The sequence below is a fragment of the Melopsittacus undulatus genome, chromosome 1 (genome assembly GCF_012275295.1).
Source record: "Melopsittacus undulatus isolate bMelUnd1 chromosome 1, bMelUnd1.mat.Z, whole genome shotgun sequence".
Classification (NCBI taxonomy): domain Eukaryota; kingdom Metazoa; phylum Chordata; class Aves; order Psittaciformes; family Psittaculidae; genus Melopsittacus; species Melopsittacus undulatus.
The window spans coordinates 22,301,688-22,325,803 of record NC_047527.1 but is presented as its reverse complement, the minus strand read 5'-3'; the positions used below and the strand labels follow the sequence as shown (position 1 = coordinate 22,325,803).

The following is a 24,116-nucleotide window of genomic DNA, read 5'->3' as shown; positions in this document are numbered from 1 at the left end:
TCATAGAGATGATCCAGTAATCAACTGGATAAAGCTGATGTTTCTGTATACTACAGCTGCCTACACATTTCCTTTTTTTTATTATTATTATTGCCTATTAAACAGTTTCCCTGAACCCACATTACCATATTCTCTAAAGGCAATTACAGTTTTGCTCAAATGAATTTTGGAAAACAAAGCAGCCTTTCAAGATTTCCTCCTTCCCCCTTCCCCTCCCACCCCCTAAAATACCCAAACCAGCCAACAAACATCCATATACCAAACCAGTTAAATATGAATATCTAACATTTTTGTGAAAATTTGCATCTCAGCATGTCATAAAGTTTTTCCTCAGTAAGAAAGAAACAATAATAAATGGACTCAACTCCATTCTTAACATCAAAGGGCAGAGATGATATGGAATAATGGAGGGTTGTCACCCACACCTTGGTTTGATAGGCCGTGCTTCAGATTGATTGGCAGAAATGTAGCTCCTTGCACTTCAGAAAATTGATGCCTCTCATACAGCCCAGATTGTTTGATGTTACAGACCAAAGTGCCTTAGTTCATGGGAAAATGTTACCCCACTACTTCTGTTTTAATGAATTATTCTACGATTGGTCTAAGCAACTAAATTAATTGATCTTAGACTTATTTTAAGCACTTGGTGAACATAAAACTTCATCAAAGTACAGTAGACTTGGAGATTTTTCTCTGAGGTAAAATTGGGATAGCGCTTATGTAAAAGGCCATCTGTAATCATTCAAGTCAACCTTGAATAGGGAGACATGCAGACATATATTTCAGTTGTTAGACAAAATTTATTAACCTGTTGTAGCTGGTATAATGTAAAAATAATTTTTCACAGTCATATAAACTTTGATGTAGCTTGAAATATCTGTTACCCTTGTCTGACTTGGCAATTCAGGATGAAATGCAGGACTCTGTCTCTTAGATAAGCTGATTTTTTTGCGAGACATGATATTGTCTTGTCATTGGTATTCCAAAGTGGACAGAAGGGTTGCTTAATTTAGTAACTTATTTTTTTTAGTTAATTTTTATGCTGTGTAGCTACAATCTCTTACTCTACTTCAGCTCTCATTCTTCAGCTTGGGATGTGACTGAGAATGGCTGTGGTGCCATAGGATAGCTAGTTGATAAAGCCTGTTTGGAATGTGGGTAAGTGAGGCATTTGGGCAGTGAGTAGTGAAGGGCACTCTTTTCCCCTTAGTTGACTCCCAGGCTAAAATTAAACTGTTAGATATTTCCACATATGGTGATTTACAATGCATCTGTTCCATGTCAGCTAGCAGAAAAAACTAATTACCTATATACTTTTATAAAAAAGAACTCTTCACTTGACTGTAATATGCAGAGATCTGCATTTTTATAGTATGCCTCAGTGGAAATGCCCTTCAACACAGTAAGATAATGTATAAAAAGATTATTTTTTCTTTTTCTTAGCCTTTAAAATAATTGGATACTTAATTAATAATGCTAATGATACTAAGTAATGATGATCAAACTGTGTAAGCACCTGCTTATCATTCATGTGTCCTGAGACCTCTAGGAGTTATAAGCTCAATGCTAAAATAATTCATGGTTCACTTTATGTAGCAAGATGGTAATGTTTTCTTTAGTTACTTAGTTACTAAAAATAAACAGAGCTTGTCAGAATTAGTTTTTATTGTAGATCATTCCCTTTGTTCATATTTGTGTTCCTTCCCCAACAGAAAGTATACAGTAACTGTAACTTAAACTTCTGTTTCCTGCAGAGGGTTTTCTGTTCTTTTTATAGAGGAATATCAAATACGTGTTACTGAAAGTTTTTACTGCATATAGCAATATGGATGGGTTTGGATACTGCACACACACAAACCAGAGGAATAATTCTCTAGGGGTGATCAATAATTGCTTCAGAGAGAAAATGCGTTTTACACAATACAGATTGATGCAGTTTATATTATGTAAATACATTACACAAATAGCAAGGCTGCTTCTCAATGTCTAGTGCATCATAGTATGTTACTGTTGTATGCTGAGTTTTAGTAAGTAAATTTATGACTGAGCTATTAACATCTGTGCTTCCTAGTAAATGTTTTTCTCCAAACCCTGTGATATTTGAAGCCTTTTCTCATTCTTTCATGATCACTGAGCATCTCTCCGGACCACAACTCTGCTGCTTGGCTCTGCCCCATTTCACCTGTCTGCGACAGCTGCCTTTACCTCTAGCTTCTTTTCTCTGCAGCTGCATTCACCAGGTGTTTTATTCCACCCTACCAGAACTGTACCATATTCCCTTTTTCCCCCCAGTTATTATGTGTTTGAATTTCACTTTGGAGGAGAGGACAGGGTTAGAGCCCCAGGCTAGTGACCCTTCTCCTCCCTGTTCCTCCAACAGCCTTTGCTCAACACTCAAGGTGGGAGGAGGTGGTGGCAGAACCAGCTTATGTACAGGAGGCCCCATGTTCTTCTCTGAAGGCATTCCCCCCCCCCGCCTTGGTCCCTTAGGAAGACCAGTGCTTTTGCTGCAGCTGTTATCATCCAAGGAAGCTTGTCAGGAAGTTTGCAGGATGAGAGTGCCAAGTGCAGCTGTGCTCTGCTGCCTCTTCTTCATCTTCTGCTGCTCGCCTGCAGCATCCCCTTAGTTCATTCCTTCAGGAAGGAGCTGAAACATAGGGAGGAAAGAAGGTATTTGCCCAAACTGTGCCTCACAAACAACACCATGACATTTGAGGAAATTGTCAAGTGTTCAGTGATTACATGGTGTTGGGTTCTATTCTTATTTTTCAAATAATTTACTAGATACATGTAATAGATAACTCTGGCAAGAGCTGGGATCTGGAAAGGAAACCTCATATGGTGTGGGACTAAGGTCTGTTTTTTTCTGAAATGTAAATTTAATTAAAAGGAGAAAAGGGGAGGGGAGGAAACCCCACAATCTTAATGAAATCCAGGAAACTTGAGCATCACATTTTGACAGAGACAAAATAGCAATTGATTCTTTTTCTTAGACGTGTAAGGAGTCTGCTGACAACTTACAGCTCGGTCCTCACATCAGTGAGATCTTCCTTGAAAACTGGGGGGAATTCTTGGCAGCAAAACATGAGTTTAACACTTCTTGGGGGTTAGAAAGGAGGAGGCAAATCTGAGAAACTTTTCTTTGACTACTAGGTATTTATTTTGAAGAAAGCTGTTACACAGAAAACAACTTCACATAGGTGATGGCGATTGAACTGGTCTTTGAATGTAGTAGCTGAGTAGTAAATATGGCAGTAAATTTCAGTAATTCAAAGTGACAGAAATGGCTTGGTAGGAGGCCAGAGTTACCTGATAGTCAAATTGAAAGGCAAATAATGTAACTTCTGATCTGACTACTTCTACTGTTTTTTTTTTCATTTTTTTTCCTTCCAGATGCAAGCTGTCAGGGACAAAAGACAACTGAAAAAATAAACCATTTTGCCCTCTGTTATACCTTACTTCAGAATTTTATGGGACTGTGTTAGTGTGACTTCGTTGAAGTGAAAAGATAGTTTCAGTTCAAAGAAGAACTTAATTGTATTCAACCTTTTAGTTTCAGTTTACATTTTTGCAGTAAACAAGAAACTATACTGAGTAACTAGCATCATGTGCTGCAGTAACACTGTGGGGTTTTTTCTTTTCAGGAGCCTGTTATAAATGTGGGATTTTTTGTTGACTTTGCCTGTAGGCTGACTTTATTCCTCGCTCTTTGGGAGGTCTTTGACTCCCACTTGTCATATCACATACACATTAAACCTTTCATTATGTATTGCTGACAACAGGCGGTATCTCTTAAAGATGCAGGATTCTCTTATTTTGGCATCCAAGTATCTTATAAAAGCTAATGATTGTAGGATATACTTTATGCTGTTACCTTCTGCTTCCTTTTTTTAGTCTCTTCCAGATCTTGCCTCAAGGCATATTTACTGCTCTTCTTACTTCCATGTTACCCTTTTACTGTATGCTTGACATTGCCTTTGCCTTAAACTGCAGATTTATTTCTAAGGTTTATTACTGACATTTAAAACCATCAGCTTACAAGCACTACTCTGTGTATAGGAGTTCCTCACAGTGTGTGTTCCAACTCCAAGCCTGTGCAAGGCGGATCATTTGTCTTTGTGTATTTCTTGACTGCTGTTTTTCCATTGTTCTTGTCTGGCTTTGCATGCATCATCCCAGGTTGGTGGCTCTTCTGCCATTTAGAATTCAGATGGTTTTAAAATTTCATTATATACAGTAAACTCATGCCTTTTTGTTTTTGCAGTTGCAGTTTTGGTGATGTTTTACTTGTTTTGAGCTGTATATTTTTTTCTGTGTTTTTTTTTTGAAAATACATTATGTGACCAACTTCCTGAATTTATTTGAAATTCTCATTAAATTAAGGTTGCTGAATAATTATATTGCCTACTACAGGGCAAATATAATAAAATTGCTTTGGGAACCAAGATTCTTTGAATTACAGAACTACTCTAACTGTCTAGAACTTGGTGCTGGGACTGTTCAGTAACCAGGATTTATCATAGAAGCATAGAATAGCTAGGGTTGGAAAGGACCTTAAGATCATCTAGTTCCAACCCCCCTGCCATGGGCAGGGACACCTCACACTAAACCATGTCACCCAAGGTTCTGTCCAACCTGTTCTTGAACACCACCAGGGATGGAGCATTCACAACTTCTATGTGCAACCCATTCCAGTGCCTCACCACCCCTGCAGTAAAGAACTTCTTGTTATATCCAATCTAAACTTCCCCTGTTTAAGTTTTAACCTGTTACCTCTTGTCCTATCACTACAATCCCTAGTGAAGAGTCCCTCTCCACTTCTGGGTTTGAGTTTGTAATTTATTTCATTATTTATTTTTTTTGGCATCAAATTGCAAAGCTGATATGAAAAGGTAAAAAACACGAGTACTATTTACCACACTTTTTCAATATATGTGGTACCCTTTGTATTATATATGTGATACCTATGTTAATCTATTTGCTTTTGAATTTTACAGGTCTGCAATTACGTTCTGCTGCAATAGATACTATATCTGTACTATTAAAACAAAAGCCTCACTAATACATCATCAGATTTTAAAAGCAGGTTTAATGGAAATAGTACTTCATAAATTTGGTTTTGGTGTCCTTGTCTTGAAGTATACATTAAGATTTCTGGATACTAAGTTTTTTCTTCTATTTTGAGCCTTAAGATATAGTAGCCCTATCTTCTAATCCTGGGACTTCAAAAGTGAGGTATAAAGAAAATTATATGCATTTGAAAAGTTAGGATAAAATGCTAAGAACTCACAATACCAAGAATTGCAAGTGTTGCAGAGTTCAAAATTTTTCATTATTTTGCCTGACTAGTCCACTATAGAATATTCATGGCCACATTTACATGGAAAACTTTTATCCCAAGCAGCTTTGAGCAGAACACTAACCTAAAGTAGACCTATCTTTATTAAAAGAACCCACTGTCCTAGCCGAAGTTTTTTTGTATTGAGGTTGGGGAGTCATGCATTATGTTTTTCTTTCAGGGGTCTTATTGACTCATTTCTTGAATACTGTTATTTTTGGCTGAGAATGTGAGGCAAGGTGTTGTGTGTATCAATTTACACATACAACTTTGTGAAAACAAGTATTTTTCTTGGCAAAAATTGTAATAAGCAAAATCAAAAAGTAATTCTCTGCTTTTTTCTTTCCATTTTTTTTTTAGATTTTTTTTTTAATGTGTGTGTGTCCATAACTGGCAGCTCTGGCAAGTTTCTCACTTTCATGAAGTTACTGAAGGTTATGTTTTAATTGCTATTCTTGATTGGAATTTAAAATACATATGTAAGTCCAATCCAAACAGAAGTCTGCATCAAGGATGATTTGTGTGCAAGAAAAATGAATACATACATGGAGATTCTTTAGGAGATTACATTTTCTTTTCTTTTCTATGGTGTATAGGTGCAGTGCTCTTGTCCAGTATACAAGGATTAGCAATTAACATCGATCCAGTCTTGCATATTTGGCTTACCTACCAACCTCAGAAACGAGCTGGTAGACACACTCAGCAGGTACGTATTTTTGGAATGGGGAAAGGGAAAACTTTCCTTTATGCCTGTAGTGCATTCTTACTGCATATATTTTTTTCTGTCACCCTGTTCTTGGTAGTTTGCTGCCCATACCGTTGATCTTATTTTAAATTATTAAAAACACTAGCTTTTGCATAGAAAAATCTTCATTTCACGGTATTTTGATTTATAATGTCTAATTAGAAGAATAGAGAATTCTTTTTGATGGACACTGCTTAGGATCCATAATTTGCAACTGTTTTTAACTACTAAGACTTCATAAGCCTCCTGTGTCTGGAGAATAAATCATATTGAACTGCTTGGGGTGGTATTTTTAATAATTGCGTAATTTTTTATAAAATCATTACTCTTCTTAAAAGCCATTTTATGAGAAGATGAATCATACATTTCCTAAGTTGACATAAGTGAATACTGCAACAGATTCTGTATATGATGTTAAAAACATGTATTTGTATGTGAAGTGCTCAGAAAAAAAATAAAAGAAGTTAAGGCTGTGGGTCTGCATGGCACAGGGATTTCTTTGATGTATTCTTGACCTTAATTTTCATGCCCCATACTCCTGGAAAGAGCACAGGTTTTGCCTGATTTTAAACTTTCTTTTAACTGTTGTTTGACGAACTAGTAGAATATTCTAAAACTTAAATTTGTCATAACTGAGCTTAATGTTCTGTCTCAGTTACAAGTGGTCTATTATTAGGTGGCCAATATAAGATTCTTTTGATATTTCTCTCATAAATATAGAACACTATGCACATCAGGGAAGTTTCATACAGGGACCTTGAAGTGTGAGGATTAACATGATCTATAAACATTTCTGTTTCTTGTGAGTGAGTGACCTTGGCAGGTAGTTATTGTCGAGAATTGAGTCTCATTAAGCTCATTCTGCACCAGCACCATCTGAGCAATTCAATGTGTGAATTGTTGCTTTTTTATTTTAATAACTTTATGCTGGTTTTAATGTGTTGAGTTATTCTTCATTCCTGCATTGTTACTGGAGCAGCCCAACACTTCCTGGTATACCTCTTTTTTAAAACAGACCTTTTATTTGCTTTTGTGGTGCTGTTCTGTATTCATCTAAAATGTAATTGAGCCTGATTATTTCAAACATTCATATAAAAGTCTTAACATTAATATATATAATCATTTGTTACTCAGTCTTCTCTTTTGATTGTGCTCATATACTGTGTGACAAGAAAAGTTCAGTGACTACCTTAGGAAACTTACCTGTCAATGGTTTTGCTCACCAGTGGCAAATTGTTACCCAAATCTTGATTAAGTAGTTTTTTTTTTGTAATTTGTATCATCTTATTTGGCCTTTTAAATTTGTTTGTGATCTATTGCAATTAAAATTACTGTATCACGTTTCTAAAATTCTTAGCATTTGGAGTTGTGTAGTCATTTGTAATTATTCTCATGTCTGCTTAACAGAATTTTTTGCTCTGTCATTTTGAGTAAGTCAAAATTGAGAGTTTTATCTGAACACAGAGAAAAATCTTTCAGTACCTTTGCATGTGAGTACACATTCTGTCAAGTAATAACATTGAGTTCAGTAAGTTAAATCAAATTATCAATTTATCTGGGACCACAGCTATAGCCATGCAAACTTTGGATTGCATACAGGATAGGCTGGGATTGTCTGGCTCCCCACCGAGACAGGTATTCATTTACATACCAGAACTTCTTCAGATTTGTTTGGCATGGGGATTCTCAGGTTTGTAGTGCCAGTTTGGTAGTATGGGCATTTTATATCTTTACTGCAACATTTACTATGTGTAATACAAGTGTGATGGCATAGTTTTGTATGAAAGCATGAAAAGCTAGAAATACCAGAACGTACTTAACTCTGTAAGCTGAAATAGGAGAGAAGCATAGAAGTAAATATATTTTTACAAAACCCATTGAATTTCAATTATTTTTCAATAAAGCTGTACTGTGTTACCTACTGTGTGATGAAGCCATCAAGAAATGTAATGCTGTTAGGCCTTACTGAGATTTTATTCAACTGGAACAGAACCAGTGTTGGAGTGTGGGGGCACATGCAACTCAGCGAGGGCAACCCCTTTTCATTTATTGCTGTTATACTATTGCTAATCTTACCTCTGTTTGCACCTTGGTTCCCAGCAGCTCAGAATTGTGCATCTAGTGTAATTGCTGAGGCCATTGTATTACGTGGTTCATACAGTTACTTCTTTGCACTTTCTCCCCTCCTTTACCCAGTGTGCCTGTTTTGTACAATTAGATTAGAAATGCTTTAACCATGTTTATGTAGTATCCAGTACGCTGTATCATGTGCCCTGATATATTCTTAGATGGTGTCTGCAAAATGAGATGAATGATAGATAAATAAGGATTATAAAGTCTGACTGACGGTAAACACCAAAAGGAAATAGAGGCTATTTAAATGAAAAATTAAGTTTGGCAACAACAGTCAGTGAACTGGTCTTTAAGGCTTCAGCATATTTTTTTAAATGCAACAGAATATTTGGTGCCAGATGCTTTCAGCAAATGGCATTGAATGGTGTTACATTTTTGTCACAAAGCAACAATGCATGCCAAAATGTGGCTGCTGTTGCATATTTGAATATTGACCACTGTGGTTGCTGTTATGCCTATATGGTAAGTGTTCTAGGGTAAATGGATGTAAATAGAACTTGGTTTTCTTTATCCATTCTGAATTTCAACATTAATCTACAAGTTTTCCATTCTACACTTGAAGTACAGAAACAATGAGAATGCTGCAGTCAAAATCCATGAGGCACTTCCAGAGTTTGAACTAATGGGCATATTGCTTTTGAATTTCTTTGATGGCTACTAGCAATATGTGGTGTAATTCTTCAGTTGCTTTGTTGAAATGAAGGCACTGTGCAAAATAAGCCACTTTTATATCTATAGTCTTGTCCATTATTGCCTCTTACCTAACTGGTAGTGCTGGATGTAGGTCAGTATATTGCCATTTTGAGGAGCATAAGGATGTTAATCAAGAGCAGTCACGCTTCCTGTAAGATTCAGTTTGGCAGAAATGAAGCAACAAACCCACACAAGCACAGACCTTTTGTCATTTCATCATAAACCATTACCATTTTATCATTTAAGGCAGGCTTTGATAAACCAAGCATTTTTACACGATAAACATAATTCTATTGATCTGCAAATATTTCTCAAACTATAACAGGTTTTGATTTCTGATATTGCTTGCAGGCCAAAAGCACTGTGTTTATCCCTATCAGGATCTGTCAGTCTTACCCCTAGGGAAGCAGTCAAGTTTCTGAAGGATGTGGGAATGAAATTATTGCTTACTTAAGGAGCTAAAACTACATGGGGCTTGAACCTTATTTATCTTCTACTTTCAGAGGCCCCTTGAAACTGCAGACAGAGAGCAATTGGTGAAAATGTGGGGATTCTTGGCTAACATCAGTTCATCACAGAAGCTTAGAAAAATTACAGCTAATCAATGATTGGTCTTTTTTATCAGCAGAACAGTTTTCCAAGCATACCTGAAATTCCTACCTGAAGCACTCACTTGAATTTGCAAGTTCGTCTGCCAGGAAAGATGGTGCTTTTGTGAACCCCAGGGGTTAAGCATGCCTCATCTTTTTAATCAGGAATTAATTTAATCTTAGTTCATGTAATTTTATTAATTAATTAATTTTAGTTGTAAACCAGGCCTAATGCCTAATTTTGTTTGAGCTTTCTGAAGCAGTTTGGGTGTGTGCTTATATTGCTTATCTCAGATATCAAAACAATGAAATGTAACTCTGTAGTCAAGCAGTGATTATGATTTCATGATATTAGAACTTGTTGCAAGGCAGGTAGGGTAGATTCTCCTGATTGTTGGAGCTCATTCTGGCACAGCTTGGACAGTCTTGCAGCATACATGAATATTCTTCTCTGAGGCAGGTAGTGTGATTGCATGACAGTGATCTTGCATTTCTTGAGTGGAACTGCCATCTGTCCCTGTTCCAAAGATTTCATTAATTTTTCTTCCTGCTTGTTGCTTGCAAACTACTGCACATGTACACATCAATCCTTGTGCACGTAGTATCCACTCTATGGGATAGAAGGCTTTGGTGCCATTTCAGGGATGGCTACGCATGTCCAAGCTGGTGCTTCTGAATTCAGCATTTCACAAGCCAGCACTTCTTTTTTTTTTATTTCCCTTTAGTAATAAGATGTAAGTTCTTATCTTGGAATTTTCTTTTGCCTTTGGTTTGTTATCAGGGATGTGACAGTCCAAGCATCCCTCAAATGAAAGTTACTCATCTGCTCAGTTGGTCAAGTTTTCTTTAGAGCACGTTTCTCATGTTCCCAGATCTGCCTGAATCCTCTATAGCCTCACACTTGTGGGAGGTTACAATTCAGAAATAAAATATTTAATTACTGAAAATCCCAAGTAAAGTAAAATATTATTTTATTCTACCTGGGGCAAATTTCCACTAGCCCTCTTTACAGGATATTTTAGCTTCAGTTAGTTGGCATTTCTCCACATACATCAGGAAATACTTGGGGCTTGGTATTGTTGGCAGGTTGGTTTTTAGCTGTTACTGTCCGTGCCTTTCTCTGATTTTAGATCTTTATAATTTCCAAAGTCATGTTGACCGCACAGTATGAAGTAAAATAAAAATATAATCTGTACCTGTTGATCCATTTGCATGCATGAATAGCATATATGTATGTGTGGTTTGTGTACACATCCTTAACATGGTGTGTAATGTGTTAGATTATTTCTGTCCATAAACATTAAATTAGGAAAAGGATAGCTTTCCTGTAGATTTAGCCCGTGCTTAAAAAGTTAATTGTAATAATTGTACTGGAAAAGTAGGTTTTCTTTGTTTGAGTACCATGAATTATTACTAATCTAGTATCCAGTGCATGATAGCCACAAAATATTATAGCATTGATAAAACTGTGGCCAGTATTCTAGAACAGAATCTGATTTGACTTTGTGTTAACAAAACAATCTCATATAAATGTTGCCATAGTTCCTTAACTTTATGTAATGTTTGTTATCTGCTCTGTAACACTCCCAATTAGTAATCATAAAGCTTACATCCCAAGTAGGTGTATTAAACTTAAAATACTGCATATTACTTTATAGCTATATCTGTTTGGATTCTTGTGATGAATGCTTATGATAGCACTTGCCTGCAGTCTTTCCCATCAGATTCATCTTCTCGTACAGCTGTGGGGCTCTTGTCATCTGCTATTTCCCAAGCCACAATTTCCTCATTGGTTTGTGGCTAAAACCCAAATCTTGATGATCCTTTTCCATCTAGTTCAGTGTTGATCTTTCATCTTCTGCATTCTTTTAACCAGAAATCTTATGCCAAAAACCTGACAAGATTGTACTGGGCGTCATCAACAGCAACATCAGGCTTGATTTCAGTGAGCAAAGATGAAACAGCTGTTTCATTGTCCAGATCAGCACTCAAGCACTCAAGATTTGGTCATAATTTTTTCCAGCTTTGTCTGGCTGTGATAGCCTTGATGTTTTTCAGTATAAGACTAGTGGTGTAACTTACTGTATTTTGCTGATCCATTTCTTCAGGGGTTCAGGAATAGATACTGGTGCTTCATACAGTATTTCCAACCTATTGTCTTTAGTGCTGTCTTGCACTGACTGTGTTCATTCTTCAGAAACTCTTGCTTCACTTTGGCAAGTCAGTGTTCTTTCAATGTTATGTCCAGAATTGCCAAATTATAGCTCAACAGTTGCTGTCATGGGAAAGCTGCAGATGGCTTTGCCTTATGCCAGGTTGTATCAGATAAACTGCTGCATTTTGAAAATAAGTGATGTAAAATGTCTGACAAAATCTTATAAAACTTCAGCTTCTCTCTCTGTATGCACATGGGAAGTATCTCTGTGGTGTAAAACTCGTCTTTTCAAAGTTGATATTTTTTGTTGTTGTTTTAATGGCTAGAGTACACCAAAGTGACATGTTACTGTATAGTCCAGAATGAATTTTTAGTGCTTTTGGAGACAAAGCTCATGACTGTACATTCAGAGGGAGGAGGAAAGATGAGAACTCTGTTTGTCGTTGACATTAATATTTTCCTATTAACTTTGCATACCACTGTATATATGAGTTGATTGTTTTCACTGGAGTGGGATTAAATAGTTAATTGTCTTTCTTATTTTAATTTACTTTTATAGTGGAAAATGGTTAAGGCGTTTGGAAGTCATGCTCCTCCAATTAAATGCTTTTTCTGTTTGTTTTGGGGTTTGTATATGTGTGCACGTGTTGCACACTGCTTGATTCAGTGATCTGTTTTCTATTGGAGAAAATTTACAAGCACACTGCCCGCCTCACACGAATTTGTTTCCCACAGAGATTCCTACTGCAACGTGTGAGGTTTCTCGTTACCCTGCTATATGGATTACATTTTCGCTTCAATACCAACAAAATTAAATTACACAAAAATTGATTAAGATGCTTGTAAGCCTAATGTCTGATCTTTAGGAAAAAACTTTTGTCATCTTTAAATGATAACCCTCTGCAAAATCAATGGTAGAAATATTCTGCTTTTTGTCAACCATGATACATCTACATTTTATATAGCAGCTAATGCTATAGCAGAATGTTAAAAGTCCAACTGTTATTGAGGATCCAATTTTTTGAATTATTTTCTCTTTTCTAGCTTACGATAATAAAAAAAATAACAGCGAATCCAGTAGACTCTATTAATTTGTGAACCTCCAGTTCCAGGACCCATATACATTAAGGCATGTCACTGTTTCCTAATCTTAAAATAAGGATGTGGTGCTTCAAACTAGATTTCAGTGCCTTCAGTTTTGTTTAACACTGTCATATTTTGAATATTTTGTAATTTATTGGTGTGCTGGAAAGACAAAACAATTCAAAATCGGTAGTGGTCAGAACTGAATTTTATATTTGAAATGTCAGGAAGAAATATAATAACATATAAGTACCTATGCATCTTTTTCAAAGTTTAATGAAGGTTGATACATTTCTTTTCAAAACTTTAATATCTTCATATCTGGCTACAGTTTTCCAGTTCCCGTTAAACATTTAGATAATGATTTTGCTTTGGTGATCATCCAGGTTTATTCATGTGCGTTGAGTGGTTAACAAGGTTGGTGTTTTAAGTTAATAAAATATATTTCACTTTTTTTCTTTTTGTTATCATGGAACTTTTCTTCAGCTTAACAGGACTAAAATGATTACAAGTGCCAGTCTGACTGTAGTGTTTGATAATTTTTTTTCAAAGTATATGTGCTCCAATCATTGTTTCAAGTTGTCTTCTATACATTTCAAAATACGTAATTTAAATTATGCTTCTTATAGACACTGTCTTGAGTACTAACGTGTTTTGGTTTTGAGTGGTTCACAAGGCATTTCTTTTTCTACCAGCCTGTAGGAACTGTTCCTCTGGGTGTGTCAGTAACTCGGAAAAAAGAGGATGAAGCATCAGTTGGAAGTGCACCTTTGGCAAGGCAGCAGTCAAATCAAGCCTCTGAATATGCCAGCAGTCCTGTCAAAACAAAAACAGTAACCGGTATGATCACTTCATTCAAACTAGCCTTTCTGCTATTGCAACCTTCCTGAATAACATGTGTCTGCAATTGAAGAGCATCAGCTGTGCAAATACTGTGGGACAACTTTCAGTTTTAAAGAAATATTCTCCCAAAAAATTAAATTTTTTAACATAAAAAATAATCAAACCTGCAATTTTGAAATTTATGTTTAGTTTTCTTTTCACTGTCATTTAGGAGCCATCTTTGAGGCCCTAATAGTTTCAGGTAGCATGTTTTCAGAAATGAGATAAAGGAGATATGCTTCAAATGGAATATCAGCTATTTGCCTTGATATTAATATTTTAGTCCTTAATTTTATCAGGCTTTATATGCTGTCATTAATCTCTTTGATTTCAGTCAGTCTGTGCACACTGCTGAAAGTTCTGTTTGTATGGAAGTCAAGATTTATGCAGAAATTGTTAAAATTCACTGTTTTCAAAATCACTCTCCCATAGAAAATGGATTTGTTGGCACTTCTGTTTCTGGAATTCAAGCAGTTACTGCATTTAAGAGTATTTTCTGGCCCCTTAAGAGTGCTGAAGTTAAACTTTATCGCTAATCAAGATGATAAAGCTTTCTGGGATTTTCTACAGTATTTATTCATATTGTACTGTCTGCAAGTAGTAAAGTAGGAGATCGTCCAAAAAAAGTGACTATCCAGCTGAGACTTTTGGTAATCCTTCTGAAATACACTGAACAAATGATCTTTTCCTTTGCATTGATGTTTATTTCCAGATAACCATGAAGTATTTCAAGATGTTGTCTGCTGAAGCTAAGATTACAGTCTTGTCTGTTAGTGGTAGGGTAATTTGTTATTTGGAGATTAAAAAGAACTAAACCCAGAAAATCTGTTTGCTTAGTATTATGTGGGTTGCCATGTTATCACTGGTAGTAAAAGAATAGTTTCATTTTGGAGGCCTCTTTCTATATCATTTGTGAATATCCTTTATTTTTACAATTTAGCCTTTTATTTTTACCATTCATTTATGGATTTCCTTTATTTTTGCCTGCAATGAAATGACTGTACTAAGTATATTCTTTTTTATCTATATTTATCTGTTCTGCTATATCAACAACGTAACTATTAGTATGATATCATAAATATGACTTGTTTGTTCCTGTGTTTAATTCTACCTGTGCCGATTAACAAAGCAGAAAGGTATAATTCACTAGAGAAACTTAAAATTTTGAATATTCGACATTCAGACCCACCTTTTTGCCTGAACAGATGTTAGATTAGTTTATATAAATTATCAGTTTATAAAATGATGCATTTAGTTTGCAGAAGTACCTTTGACTTGATTTTTAAAAATTAACGTCCCAGTCTTGTACCTGCCCAGCTTGGTAGCCAGTTTAGATCTTCAGCCTTTGTTATTCTTCACCTTGAATATTGGCTTTTCTGCAGTAACAAACAGTAAAAGAAAACGTTACTGTGAAAAATCTAGACATTTCATAAATGTCTGTTTTGCTTTTGTTTTGGGTTTTGTGTGTGTGAGAGCAGAAATGCTAAAACCAAATGATAAATTATAAATAACATCCCAGAAGCAAAGGAAGGATTTTTGTGCATCTCAACTTCTCCCACTTTTTAATTTAAAGTCAATATCAAGATGTGTTTTCAGTTATTTAGTACAACACACATTAATGCAAAAATGAAAACTTCATTTTTAGGTTTCATTTATGTTAGCTGCCTGTTAGCAACCATATACCTTACTCATTCAGTTTCGCAAATATTTTTTGCCTAAATCCTGGAAGGTCTCATCCTTAAGTAGATACTTGGCTTCACTATGAAATAATTTTGTGGCATAAAGTTTGACACTAATAAATGAAAGGTGATAGTATTAATTCTCTCTTTGATTACAAAATCACTAAAGTGGCTAGGAAAGGTTGGAAGGAAGCAAGTGGGAAAAATGAGAGTTCATTCTCAGAGAAGTTTCAGTGCATCCTTTATTTCACAATTCATTTCTTTACAGGAATATAATGTGCTGAAATATGATGAATGACTGACTATAGTTTATTAAACTTGAAACAGAGTGCGTGTGATGTTCTCCTTTCTGATTTTTCTGGGTCCATCACTTCCACTACTTTTCACTTTATTTCATATCTTTTAATTTCACCTTCTTTTTGCCTGAGTCTTCTTTCATTATTTGTTTAATCTTTTAAAACCAGCAATACCAGCAGTTATAGGTCTAGAATGTGTGATGCTGCCTATGCTACGAAAGCATTCTAGGTGAAAGGGGCAACAATTCTTGTTAGCCTTGTATTTCTTCATCATCAGGGCTCTAGCTACATATGCCATAAGTTTTCAGAGAACTAAGGTTCCTACATTGGTAGCAAGCACACATATGCATAATCTTTTCAAACTGAGATTGTATTTCAAAATCATGCTGTTCAGGTGGTGATTTTGAATTTATCCTTTTTAAAGTCTAGCATGATCTCAGCAGTCATTCCCCTGAGAACTGCTGAAAAACCAACCCTATGTATTAACTGAAAGCAGTTTGTAATCACAGCTGTAAAATGATTTAAAACATTGATCTTGAGTTCAGTTTATTAGTTAATGGCTGTTGAGACCTTGCCAAAAATGAAGCATGGGAAAAGAGCAAAACTGCTATTTATATGGTATCTGTGAAAATCCAAGGTTTCTGTTCTTAAGTCTAAAACTATAGCTATTTATAAATCCTCTTAACCACAGAGGCTTCAAAACCAGAGTACAATATTAGAATATATGGTTTAAATTTTGTGTGATGCAGCTGTGATCAAGCAAGGTGATAAAGAAATTTTTTGGTTTTCTTTTTTTTTTCCCCAAAGGAGTATTTACCTCAATTCTTCCATCTACCCACTTCTCCTCTCCCCCCTTCTCAGCAATTCAGCAGTTCCCTCCTAGTTGAGTGAAAAGGGATTTGCAGACCCATAGCTTTACACAGGTGTGGCTCTTATGTCCAGATAGTGGCAAAGCGATTGCTATATATGTGTATTAATATGCTGTATTATATATATGTATATAGCATACCTACACGGGACGATATTATAGGCTGCAGTAGATATATAGGGCAATCTTTGAGAGCTGCCCTTTGCACTCTATTAAATAATGATTAAACCCAGTGTCTGTTTTCACACATTCAAGGTGGACGCTCATAAATTACTAAAGTGACTTGTAGATTTCATTCATATTAAGCCATTAAATGGTTATAATTATTTTAATTTTAACACTTACCTGGTTAAAGATTAAACTTTCTTTTGGGGGGAGATGTTAGTGCCTTCTAGAGAGGTCTTTATGTAGCCATTACACTGAAATTTAATTTCACCAACGTCTACCAGGACATCCAATGTTTAAACAGTGCTTGAAAGTAAGTGCTTTATATCCCAGACACAAATTTGATACAGTCTTGTGAGGTGTAACCCAGTGACTATGGCATGTAATTTTTCAGTAGCAGTAGAAAAGTAGCCTTGAACATGCACTTTACTATGAGGAATGCTTTTAATGAAATAAACTATTTTAGAGTATCGTGTAAGAAGTCACAAACCTTAGAGCTGCAGTAGGTCCTGAAGCCTCTTACAAAGGCACCTGAAAACTAAATGCCCTGTGTAATAACTGAAAGCACACTTGTCACATAAAATTTTGCTGTTTCTTGTTAGGCAGCAGCCAGGTGTTTGGTCATGGTACATGGGGTGATGCATTTCAGCCGCATTGCAAGAGTACACAAGGGCATATGACAGCAGGCAAACGGTTTTCATTACTAAGTCTTGCGCCAGTGACCAGCCATTGGTCCATTTTGTTGTCCGGTGGACAGATTACAAGGGCATTTGCAAGAGAGAATTAAACAATGGTGGGGTTTTGACAGCTTTACCATAGGCCAGGTTGATCAGGTCCACAGGTCAGAGCATGCACTGGTTATTTAATTCCACTACAGTTTATGTATTACCATGGCATGTCAGTCCCAAGTTCAGAGCTGAGCAAAGAATCCAGCATTGGTTTCTCCCACAGGAAGTGTATGTGTGGTGTGTAAGAACATCTGCATATGAGGAAGATCATAGGTAGGACATGAAATCTTTTCAGTTTGGAAAAATCTCTCTACTTCTGTTTCTGAAACATTGATATATTTTTCTGTGGAACTACTGTTCATACAGAGAAATAATTAAGAGAATTTTAAAGTTTAAGTGCACAGTTATATTTAGTCCACTATTCATTTGCATTTCAAGCAGGTGGAGGATAGTGTCATAACAAGAAAATTAAAAACTCTGTCTTAGATGGCCTTTATATTCTCTGTCCAATATAAATTGTCTGGTTTCTAGTAAGGACTGAGCTCTTGTTGCTGATTTCTACTTGCTTTCCCTTGCATATGTGTTTTCTCAGACCTTGTAGAAATGTATCTTTGAGATACTTATGTCTCTGTTTAGACCAACTGACACTGTATTAGTGTTTTTAGTTGGTTTCATCTAAAGTTAATAAACTTTCTATTAAGTACAATGTGGCAGAATATGACCTTTACTTAGCAAAACTGGATGAACTTGCTGAATTTTTTTTCCCTAAAGTACAACTAGAATGCTGAACTAGATTCCTTCTAAAATGAGCTGTTGGAATGCAGAAATCTGTCAAATGTGAGAGAAAGTCGGGCTGGTAAGAAATCAATGGATTATCTGAAGTATTTGAATAGTAGGTCAGTATTTCTGCTCAATGAACTGAATGATTATCGTTTAGTCATGCCTACTATGAACTGTATGACTGACAGTTTATTTGGGAAAATGAACTAGCTTAATATGCTAAATAGGCAAAGTAAAATACAGGACTTGAAATCTGATGCACATCATACCTGGGGTGCCTGAAAACACTAGGATTTTTATATTTTTGTAAATAGTGTTTAGTTCCTGGAAGAGTTATTTAAAAGGAAGGTCTCCAGGCACAGATGATTTATAGTAACTTTTAAAATGGCTGGACAGTCACATACCTAGCATGAGTTCTTTCGTGTGGATGTCAAAAACATTAGTAATACAAAGCCAATGTAGTATATCAAACATGCCTTATGTATGGAGAAACTCAGAGTAAAGATAAAAGAATGGGTGTTTCTGTTTAGATTATATCTGAAAGACTAAGAAACTTTCAGTGAATTTTTAAGAAGGCAGAAAATTAACCAAAATTCCTCCCGCATTTACCAGGAAAGTTTTTGCAAGTTCAAAGGCTGAAATCCTTACTCCATAGTATAAAATTTATCTGGAATGATAATTAAGATTTAGATAAATTCAGGCATAGATTTCAGATATGAGCACACGTACAACACATTTTTCTAATTACTAATGTAGTAGCTCAGTTTTGCATGTGAATGGCTGTTACTGATTTGTACAGAAGTGTCAGTCATTTTTTATTATTGTTCCCAGAACTAAATAGGTATTTTTTACCAGAAATAGTGCAGCAATTGCTAAGAATTTAGTGGAAGAAAATGCTGACTCTAGCCATTCCCTAGCCAACCCCCACTTTGACACAGATCCTTTCTGCTTGGAAAACAATGTTATGTTCACATTTGTCTTTGTTTACTGACATATGTTTACCCTAGGAAAGGCATGTTGGTGTAAAGTCAAAAGCCTCTGTATTTTAACACTTATTCTGCTGCTAACTCATTGAATGGCCATCCTGATTTAGTCGCTGTACCTCCCTGCTGCTGTTTCCCTGGGTATAAAGGACTTGCTCTGGCTAGTTATGAAGGACTGTGTGCTCAACTGTCATGTTCATTGATAAAAGTCATGTAGTATCTGCACTGCTAGTGAAAGTAATGTAGAATACAAAAATGCTCACAGCCCAGTAAAGAAATTATTTATGCAAAGACTATTCACCATGTGGGCAAATATACTGCATATTTTTCTAAGCTTAAAAGGACTTCTTGCTGTTATTTAAGTTACTTAAGTATTGCTTTTATTGTTAAATATCCCGATGTTTTTCTACAAAAACATGATCGTAGGCTACTCTTACGGAAAGAAAATCTCTTACCTGGGCAATTCAGGTATCAATCATCCAGGAATGGGAGTATAGGGAATAACTTGTAATACTGCAAAAATAAAATGTAAATATTCTCAAGCACTTCTGATGATACTGATGATTCAGAAAGTATTGGTAAATACAGCTTTGGGCTTCACCTGATGGTTTCAATGAGCCTACTATTTAGATTAACTTTCTATTTTTTTCAATTAATTGTAGGGAAAATTGTATATTAATATATGAAGTATTTTTAGCAAGATATTACTCTGTTTTTGCAATTTCTTCTGTATGTTCTAATATTAAATCATGGAACATAATTATTGTATGGAAATACATTATATTGAGAACACAATTTGGTTTTTTGGCCATTGTACATATATACAGAAAAATGTGAATCTTTTGTAATGCCTCATACATCTCTCTCTGTAGAAATATATTTTTAGTTCTTTTTTGCTCTAAATAGAAAAATATGTAAACTTATGAGCAAAACTGAAATGCAGACCTAAGGAAAAACAAGCTTTTATATAACAAGCTTCACTGAATTTTTACTTTTTCACAGTACTGTATGTAGAAACCAAATATTGGTGGTTTACAGAAAGGAGCAAGTAAGTTTTAAATAGGTGATGGTTTTGGTGTTTTTTTTTTTGGCAGTGGGTAGTTTTTGTTTTGTTTTCCATATGAAGAAACCAATTAATCTTCTGAAAAAAAACCAAAACACAAAACTCAACCCCAAAAAAAAAGCTGTAGACCATTTAGATATTTAGATTTTTTTTGAGTTGTTTGAAGTTTGAATTTTCTCCTCCACTGCACTTTAATCTCATTTGTAATCCCTTGGACCCCTTGATCAGTTCTTTAATGGCTTGCATTTGTCTCAAACACCTTGGTATTTTTATTTCTGATGAGAAGCCGTATCTAATACATGAAAATGTGAATAAATATTAAGAAACCACAGCGAGTTCTTTGCCACTATGGAAACTACTTCTAATTTGTGCATTGGAGTAATCTTTCCAGAAAGAGACATGTAGTAGCAGTTTGAAAGAAATCCTGATTTCTTCTTTTCAATACTATTAACATTCATGTAACTGTGATTATTTAGCAATGGGATTTTTCTCAGCTTAACTCAGTTCTGATGTGTGAGAAGCTGTTTGGCAGATGATGTGATGTGGGAAGGAAAGCTTGCCCTCTTGCTGAGATCGAATGACAGGTGCATTTTGAGTACAGTCACACGATGAGATGGTGGAGAGGCATGGGTTTTTGACAATGAACCTTGTCATTCAGTAGGAGCTCTCTAAGCTTTTGGGGATCACTGAAAGTACAGGTTTGCCTGCCCCAAGGTAACTTTTTCCAACCAGAAGGAAGCTGCTTCCCTCTTAATGCATGAAGTATCTGAAGCACATAGAGAGCTGGGAGAAATGAGTCACCTTGTGCCAGAGGGATGAGACATGATAGATCTGCACCACATACACATTAGGAATAAGATACTAGCTCTGTATTTTACCTCTCTTCAGTTCAGCGGCTGGCTATAAGAAGAGGAAGAACTGAAAGCATGGGGCTGGCTGTGAGTACAGGTTAACATTAGTCCTCAACCCAGTAGTGGAAAATCTGTGGAAGATCTGTGGTCTTTTCTTCTTTGATCTATTTGAGGAAATGTCCATTTGCCACAAATCTTTACACATCAAAAGTTGTGGTTTTGCTTTTGTGTTCTTTAGGTCACTGAATATTAATAGCGCAGAATAGCACAATTTTCCCCAAAGAGCTTGTCTATTTTTAGAACTTCTAAATATTTTATGGGTCAGACTTCTAAAGCAACCATTTCCAGTAGGCTAAAAAAAAAAACCCACAAAAGAGGAAGAATATGTCTGTATAAGAAAGACACCTCTATCTAGAATTTTTACCTGTAAGTCTTGCTTAGTGGCATCTCCTACAAAGACAGTTATGTTTATGATTAATTTTGCAGGATTGTCACTGGGAACTCCCTCTATACTTTAACCATAAATTGTGAAATGAATTATGAAAACTGCTACTTCTGGTAGTTCAGTTCTGATTGATCTGATCAGCCCTTTCTGAAAACTCAGATCATCACCAGTGTGTGTTCTGCAAGTGAGGGTGAGTGTGGCGGGTTCTGAGAGATGGTTGAACTTGATGATCTTAAAGGTCTTTTCCAACCTAGTTGATGCTCTGCTATGATTGAAATAATTGTGGTGTATCTTTTTACAAAAATGGGACTAGAAGATGAGAGTAGGAAAATTTTATGTTCCTGTACTCTGATTTTCCTAATCCATTTGTACAATCTGAAGCAGTCTCCCCTCCATTGTTTTGTGAGGTTTTTGTTGTTGTTGTTGGTTTTTTTTTTAGTATTATTTATTTTTTCCCCACATTCATTTGTAAATATTTCATACAATTCATATTTCCTGTCTAGCTATTGCTGACTGGCTCTGGGCTTCAACACAAGGCTGATTACAGTGCCAGGAAATGTTCCTAAGGTTTCAGTTCTGTAGTAGCCGAGTAGCATAATTATTTTAGGAGATTAACCTTCATAGTGAGACAGATGGAGCTGATCCAGCCTACATGTCTGCTATAGAGGACTAGCCAAACACATGCAATAGCCACATCAGAGTACTACAGTCTCTTAGCAACTGTGATCTACTGATGGCCTTGCCTAATAGGGAATTAAGACATTGTTCTCTCTCAGCATCCCTTCAGACAAAACTCTGGGACAGGAAAAAGAATGAACAGACTTCTTTTCAGGAGTTACTTCTGTGCTTGTTTCTTCTTTCCGCTCTGAAACACTTCTTATTGCTTCTCTATTTTCCAGGATTTCTGGTTGAATGATTCCATTTTGATTTGCTGTTTGTTTTTTTTTTTTTGGTCTTTTGATCGAGTATAGTGTGTTACAGGGAAGGTGTTGTCTGTTGTGGATGTTCTGCTTTGCAGGTTTGAATTGCACGTATATGGGGAGAAACAAGTGGTGCTTCAGCAGCTGATTTTGTTTTTCCGTCACAGGTAGTTGTTAGAAAGTCTGTTTCGCTAATTGAGAGAGAATTAGCAGAGTGTGTTTCCCAGCAAACAAAACATAGGAGACTTGACTAAAATCTAGCTTTAGATCCCACTCACAAAGAATGCATTTCTTCAGTGGTGTAGAATGCTCATGTTCCCTGCTGGTTGTGCTCTGTAGTTTTACACTGTATTTATCTGTTAATCCTGACCTGAAGCATTCCTGCCTTTGAAATTTCCAGAGTTCCAGCCCTAACCCCCACTTGTATTCTGGAGTTCTATGATGCAGTAACTCTTTTATATTAACATTTCTTGATACTCAAGCTGTTCCTCATTCTTACCTTGTAATATGTATAGAGTACAGCCTGACTACACAGAGAAGGTGGTGTGAACTGAAGTAGGGTGAGAAGTTAAAACAGAACAGCTATTCCTCACTGAATGACTTTGTTTTTAATTTACTCCATTCATAATGTGGATGGAATACTCACTGCATGGTTTGAATGTCCACGTGATAAAAAACTATGAAGTAACTACTCCACGCTGCTTCTCCATATGAATAGTTTACTTGTTTGTCTCCCCAGCAAGGCTGACTACAGACAATCCTGAGATGTCACATTTTACATTCTCATGATCCAGTTTTCATTCTTTATCATTCTAATAGATCCATAATTGGAGACAGCAGTATCTGAGAGGACTAACTGTACTGCAGCCATAAAAGTTCTCTTTCACTCTTTTGACCACCTCTCTGAATCTTTTGATTCCCCAACAGTTTAATGAAGTTACTACTTCTTGTTCTTTTCAGGTCATTAAAAATACTATTTGTTAAAGGATTTTGTCTAGAATATTAATCAACTCTAGTCTTTTCTGACCTTGATGAGAAAAATGTCACAAATTTATTCCTCGAGTGGCATTACCCTTGCATGCTCTTGGCAGAAATTCACGTCTCAGATGTTTAATTTAAAAAACTTTGCATGTTTCCTTGCATGACCAAAACTGACTGAAGACCCAGTGATGCATATCAAGGGGCATATACTTTTGCTTATCTGAGTTCAATTGGTAGCTTAATATTGTTTTGACAATTTTTCTGTAGTTTGTATGCCACATTTTTCTGCTAGCTGTGTAACTGGGAGACAAATAGTCATCCTTGTGCCGAGTTCAATTAGTTTAAAATGAAATCATGAAGATTTAATAATTTATTCCTGTAGTTCTGTCAGCTCAACAACATGTAGGCCAATACTGGAAATGTTAAAGAAACTGACAATAATTTGATGGGTATCCCAAAACATAAGAAAGAGGATATTCTGTAAGAGATGACAGGAGGAACTATGTACCATTCATACAGTCTTGAATGAATGTGCTGTTATTACTTGGTCTCCTCATTAGTCCACTTTTGTACTTCTACTATGCTTGTATTCAATTAAATGCCTCTGTTACCAAAAATCGTCTCATCTTTATGCTATTAAATCACTAACAGTTGAAGGAAATTTCTGTTTTTATTAGAAAATATTTAATTTTGCTGAAATATGTCATACTTTAGTACCTTATGCTTGAAGAAGAAAAT

The 24,116-nt window shown here is 35.8% G+C and overlaps 1 protein-coding gene across 1 annotated transcript in view; it reads left to right on the top strand.

Moving 5' to 3' along the window:
- Nucleotides 1-24,116, top strand: part of VPS13B (vacuolar protein sorting 13 homolog B) — a 449,503-nt gene that overhangs the window by 191,860 nt on the left and 233,527 nt on the right. The window contains exons 20-21 of the mRNA XM_034068500.1: nucleotides 5,935-6,044; nucleotides 13,433-13,577. Of these exons, the coding sequence (XP_033924391.1) occupies nucleotides 5,935-6,044; nucleotides 13,433-13,577 (255 nt within the window). The remainder of the gene's footprint in view (nucleotides 1-5,934; nucleotides 6,045-13,432; nucleotides 13,578-24,116) is intronic.